The sequence below is a fragment of the Polyodon spathula genome, chromosome 38 (genome assembly GCF_017654505.1).
Source record: "Polyodon spathula isolate WHYD16114869_AA chromosome 38, ASM1765450v1, whole genome shotgun sequence".
Classification (NCBI taxonomy): Eukaryota; Metazoa; Chordata; class Actinopteri; order Acipenseriformes; family Polyodontidae; genus Polyodon; species Polyodon spathula.
In genome coordinates, this window is record NC_054571.1 from 3,118,624 (window position 1) to 3,125,118 (window position 6,495).

Here is a 6,495-nt window from a genome sequence, read left to right on the forward strand (position 1 = left end):
AATGCTTCCCTAGGCTTTACCAGACCTCTCTGTGCTTTACAATGCGTTGCTATGCTTTCACTGTGGGAAACTTTTATAGAGATTACCTGGAAATCTCAGGAATTAATTCCATTTTCTTTAAATAAACACAGAAGAATTCCCAGCAGTTTTGAGAATAAAGTTCACTTCCTTCAGTGAAATCACAAGAGGAACTTTCTGCACCTTCACGAAAATGTCATTTCAGTTACAAAAGCAGGATAGGGTTAGACTGGATCCCGGGGCGTTTGGGTTCTGTCCCGGAACATAGAAACTCCCCAGGCTCTACCAGCTCTGTAGCTTATCCTGTTGAGACTAGTCTAACATTGTAAACTACACACTGTGAAATGCTGCGCTCATTCCAGCAATGCAACCCCTCTGTGCTTTACAATGCTTCCCTGTGCTTTACCACACCTCTCTGTGCTTTACAATGCTTCCCTATGCTTTACCAGACCTCTCTGTGCTTTACAATGCTTCCCTATGCTTTACCAGACCTCTCTGTGCTTTACAATGCTTCCCTATGCTTTACCAGACCTCTCTGTGCTTTACAATGCTTCCCTATGCTTTACCACACCTCTCTGTGCTTTACAATGCTCACCTATGCTTTACCAGACCTCTCTGTGCTTTACAATGCTTCCCTATGCTTTACCAGACCTCTCTGTGCTTTACAATGCTTCCCTATGCTTTACCAGACCTCTCTGTGCTTTACAATGCTTCCCTATGCTTTACCAGTCCTCTCTGTGCTTTACAATGCTTCCCTATGCTTTACCAGACCTCTCTGTGCTTCACAATGCTTCCCTATGCTTTACCAGACCTCTCTGTGCTTTACAATGCTTCCCTATGCTTTACCAGACCTCTCTGTGCTTTACAATGCTTCCCTATGCTTTACCAGACCTCTCTGTGCTTTACAATGCTTCCCTATGCTTTACCAGACCTCTCTGCTTCACTGTGCTTTACAATGCTTCCTTATGCTTAACCAGACCTCTTTGTGCTTTACAATGCTCACCTATGCTTTACACCTATGTTTGCCATTGCATTTATTTCGCTTCTATTGGTGTTTCTAAAAGAATAAATACTTTTCCCCTTGCCTCGCCGCTTATTACAAAGGAGTGCGCCGCGCGCAACCGTTTGATTTCTCTTTCGTTTTCATGATTGCGTATCCGTGGAAACGCTAAACCGCATCGCCAGCCCCTCCGCATTGCGGGTGGGGTTTGTCATGCAAGGCCGTGACGGGGCAGCTGTATCGTATCGTTTTCACAGTCTCTCCCCCCCAGGATTAGAGTTCACTGCGTACAGCTCAGGGGCGGAGGAAGAGGAAGATGGGTCCCACTGCAGGACCTCATTGTGGGCCCTCCTCCCCAAACGTTAACCCTTAGTTATAAACATCAAACACACCAAACCAAGTGTTCAGTATTGCACTGTGTTTAATTGTCAGAATGTTAGTGTGTGTGAAACAGTGCGGAATAGGAACGTGTTCCACTCGCCTGCTTTATTTTATTCTGTGTGCATCTTTACATCCAGCACTGCACTGTTTTATAATCATAAATGAACAGGTTCAATCACTAACCCTACCAGGACTCCCCAATTCAGCGATCACAGAAATCGGCACAGAATTCACCATTCTGCACAGACATCTGCAGAAATTCTCAGAGGAAACCGATTATTATTATTATTATTATTATTATTATTATTATTATTATTATTATTATTATTATTATTATAATCCCCAAACCTTCCACGATGACGTGCCTCGTACCAGCCTGTAGGATAATTAAGACAATAGCGACACCTGTTGAAATGAGGGAGCATACAATCTGAATTACTGGCACCTCACACCGGCAGCTACAGCGATACAAACGTGTAACATCTGCAGATACAAACTGCAAAAGACAGTATCATTGTTAAAAACAAAAACAAAAAATAAATAATAAATGGAAACGTTGTAACCCCCTCGGGGGTCCCCTGAGTGCTCCGGCCCGCTTGCGGCTCTACCTGTTCTTGCTCTGCCGCTGGCACAGCTGCATTATGAGTAGTTGCAGGTAAACACGTTAATCAGGGTGGTGCCAAACTATGAAACACTTCCCTATAACGCAACAACAAATCACCCCATGAAACCATTACAGACCTGCTGCAAGCCACAGGATCATTTCGAGATAGCGGAAATATCAATTCTAGATACAGATAAACACTGAAATGTTCTGCAGATATCTTAAAGCAGACGGATACACAAGACGTCTTTAAACAGTATTAATATCTCTGTAATTCCAGCAATGCCAACACGTTAGCGCTGCTCAGTATAGTGACCTTGGACTGGTAGCGCACCACGATGGATCGCCAGCTCTGTGGCTAATTTATAAGGCTTATACTACCCTCTAGCGTTGGATTCTTGTAATAGCACGTCCCTTTGCAGTATACTTTAAACACTAGGTCCGTTTTTAACCCGCTCTCTTAGAGCAAAATAAAATTTGCGTTTTGTTTGTTTGTTTTTTGTCAAATGGTCATTTAAAGACGAGTGGTTTGTTTCTGGTTTTGAACCGCCAACAGTTTTTATGTTTACTTGTTGTACAACAGCATTTATCTGCAGAGCAGGATTTAAACACATTTATCGTTGCCAACACCCCCACCCTGTGGCAGGATGTGGTATCGCTGCTGTTGCTGCAAAAAAAAAAAAAAAAAAAAAAAAAAAACGTTGTCAATACCTACAAAAGGCTTTTGTGCTTCGCCAGAGCAATGCTCATTCGGGTTAGATAAGAATTATGGCGCTCTGCATCGTTTAAAGAAATGCTATGTGGGCTGAACCTGAACACGGGTTCAAGACTCTGTCATGTTAAAGCATTGTCTGTCAAACACAAGCATTTCCTAAAACGTGCAAGCAAAGAGGAGGCTGTGAGCTGTAACTGACATGATGAAACCAGAGCGCGCTCTCCAAGTTGTGAAACGCAGCACAAGTTCTGTGCGCTTCCTTCCTCTTGCTCTGCCAGATGTTGCAAGTGCCCCACGGTTTCAGAGATCCTTTGAGACACCAGCTAATAGCCAGAACTGCAGTTCTGCTTTCCACCTGGATGTTGATTTATTGCTCACTCTCAGTGCGGATTAACTTGGTCACGGAACCCGGATTCCAGCAGAGATGTTTGCCTGCAAGGCGCTGTTGGTGCTCCACTCTGCGGTGGTGGTGACTGGTAAGTGCCAGTGCAACACTACTCAGATAACCAGCCGTGCTGAGCAGCGTTGGCTTTACTGGCTGTGGCGCTGCCCCAGTCTCCCACAGTAAAACCCTAGGGAAGTGTAGTAGAGTACGGCGAAAGCATGGCGAAGCACAGGCCAGCGCGGAGAAGCGCAGATAGGTATAACGCACATGCTAAACTAATGCGTATTATAACCACGGGCAAATTGCTAATTTGAAAAGGCACCCAGCTTTAGGTCGGCTTCGCTTTGCCCAGGCTGTACGAGGCAGCATCTCTTGTAAATACGGCTGCTTGTTTTTGACATATAGTTTTTCAGGTGCGCACACAACACCGTACCGAATCTCTTTTCCGTGGGACGTGTTAGTCTGAGCCGCTGTTGAAACTCTGTGCTTTACAATGCTTCCCTATGCTTTACCAGACCTCTCTGTGCTTTACAATGCTTCCCTATGCTTTACCAGACCTCTCTGTGCTTTACAATGCTTCCCTATGCTTTACCAGACCTCTCTGTGCTTTACAATGCTTCCTTATGCTTAACCAGACCTCTTTGTGCTTTACAATGCTCACCTATGCTTTACACCTATGTTTGCCATTGCATTTATTTCGCTTCTATTGGTGTTTCTAAAAGAATAAATACTTTTCCCCTTGCCTCGCCGCTTATTACAAAGGAGTGCGCCGCGCGCAACCGTTTGATTTCTCTTTCGTTTTCATGATTGCGTATCCGTGGAAACGCTAAACCGCATCGCCAGCCCCTCCGCATTGCGGGTGGGGTTTGTCATGCAAGGCCGTGACGGGGCAGCTGTATCGTATCGTTTTCACAGTCTCTCCCCCCCCACCCCCCCACACACACAATGTAACCCTTGCGATTGCAACTTCACCGCCACGAACCCCGCGGTACTGCAACCCGCTCGCATTGTGCAAATCCAGACAGCAGCGCACCCTCATAACATGGGGAGGGGTGGCTCACACCCCACGGCCCGCAGCGGGACAGTCCTTACCGCGTTTGCACGCACTTCACGTAGCTCAGCGGGTGCCTGCGTGTTTTCCCGGTGGTCTAGAGTTGCTGTCTTGCAGCTCCTTGGCAGAGGGCTAGAACAGTCTTGCGGGTTTGTAGCTTAGTACCGCTAAACTGGGGCCCCTTGCTGTGCATTTGACCACCATGGATAGGATCAGGATTAGAGTTCACTGCGTACAGCTCAGGGGCGGAGGAAGAGGAAGATGGGTCCCACTGCAGGACCTCATTGTGGGCCCTCCTCCCCAAACGTTAACCCTTAGTTATAAACATCAAACACACCAAACCAAGTGTTCAGTATTGCACTGTGTTTAATTGTCAGAATGTTAGTGTGTGTGAAACAGTGCGGAATAGGAACGTGTTCCACTCACCTGCTTTATTTTATTCTGCGTACATCTTTACATCCAACACTACACTATTTTTAATCATAAATGAACAGGTTTAATCACTAACCCTACCAGGACTCCCCAATTCAGCGATCACAGAAATCGGCACAGAATTCACCATTCTGCACAGACATCTGCAGAAATTCTCAGAGGAAACCGATTATTATTATTATTATTATTATTATTATTATTATTATTATTATTATTATTATTAAATGGCGGCCCAAACCTTCCACGATGACGTGCCTCGTACCAGCCTGTAGGATAATTAAGACAATAGCGACACCTGTTGAAATGAGGGAGCATACAATCTGAATTACTGGCACCTCACACCGGCAGCTACAGTGATACAAATGTGTAACATCTGCAAATATAAATGTGAAGGACAGTATCATTGTTAAAAACAAAAACAAAAAATAAATAATAAATGGAAACGTTGTAACCCCCTCGGGGGTCCCCTGAGTGCTCCGGCCCGCTTGCGGCTCTACCTGTTCTTGCTCTGCCGCTGGCACAGCTGCATTATGAGTAGTTGCAGGTAAACACGTTAATCAGGGTGGTGCCAAACTATGAAACACTTCCCTATAACGCAACAACAAATCACCCCATGAAACCATTACAGACCTGCTGCAAGCCACGGGATCATTTCGAGATAGCGGAAATATCAATTCTAGATACAGATAAACACTGAAATGTTCTGCAGATATCTTAAAGCAGACGGATACACAAGACGTCTTTAAACAGTATTAATATCTCTGTAATTCCAGCAATGCCAACACGTTAGCGCTGCTCAGTATAGTGACCTTGGACTGGTAGCGCACCACGATGGATCGCCAGCTCTGTGGCTAATTTATAAGGCTTATACTACCCTCTAGCGTTGGATTCTTGTAATAGCACGTCCCTTTGCAGTATACTTTAAACACTAGGTCTGTTTTTAACCCGCTCTCTTAGAGCAAAATAAAATGTGCGTTTTGTTTGTTTGTTTTTTGTCAAATGGTCATTTAAAGACGAGTGGTTTGTTTCTGGTTTTGAACCGCCAACAGTTTTTATGTTTACTTGTTGTACAACAGCATTTATCTGCAGAGCAGGATTTAAACACATTTATCGTTGCCAACACCCCCACCCTGTGGCAGGATGTGGTATCGCTGCTGTTGCTGCAAAAAAAAAAAAAAAAAAAAAAACGTTGTCAATACCTACAAAAGGCTTTTGTGCTTCGCCAGAGCAATGCTCATTCGGGTTAGATAAGAATTATGGCGCTCTGCATCGTTTAAAGAAATGCTATGTGGGCTGAACCTGAACACGGGTTCAAGACTCTGTCATGTTAAAGCATTGTCTGTCAAACACAAGCATTTCCTAAAACGTGCAAGCAAAGAGGAGGCTGTGAGCTGTAACTGACATGATGAAACCAGAGCGCGCTCTCCAAGTTGTGAAACGCAGCGCAAGTTCTGTGCGCTTCCTTCCTCTTGCTCTGCCAGATGTTGCAAGTGCCCCACGGTTTCAGAGATCCTTTGAGACACCAGCTAATAGCCAGAACTGCAGTTCTGCTTTCCACCTGGATGTTGATTTATTGCTCACTCTCAGTGCGGATTAACTTGGTCACGGAACCCGGATTCCAGCGGAGATGTTTGCCTGCAAGGCGCTGTTGGTGCTCCACTCTGCGGTGGTGGTGACTGGTAAGTGCCAGTGCAACACTACTCAGATAACCAGCCGTGCTGAGCAGCGTTGGCTTTACTGGCTGTGGCGCTGCCCCAGTCTCCCACAGTAAAACCCTAGGAAAGTGTAGTAGAGCAGGGCGAAAGCATGGCGAAGCACAGGCCAGCGCGGAGAAGCGCAGAGAGGTATAACGCACATGCTAAACTAATGCGTATTATAACCACGGGCAAACTGCTAATTTGAAAAGGCA

The 6,495-nt window shown here is 45.4% G+C and overlaps 1 protein-coding gene across 1 annotated transcript in view; it reads left to right on the plus strand.

Moving 5' to 3' along the window:
- Nucleotides 1-6,392: 6,392 nt before the first annotated feature.
- Nucleotides 6,393-6,495, plus strand: part of LOC121304499 (tartrate-resistant acid phosphatase type 5-like) — a 2,790-nt gene continuing 2,687 nt past the window's right edge. The window contains exon 1 of the mRNA XM_041235664.1: nt 6,393-6,430. Coding sequence (XP_041091598.1) covers nt 6,393-6,430 — 38 coding nt within the window. The remainder of the gene's footprint in view (nt 6,431-6,495) is intronic.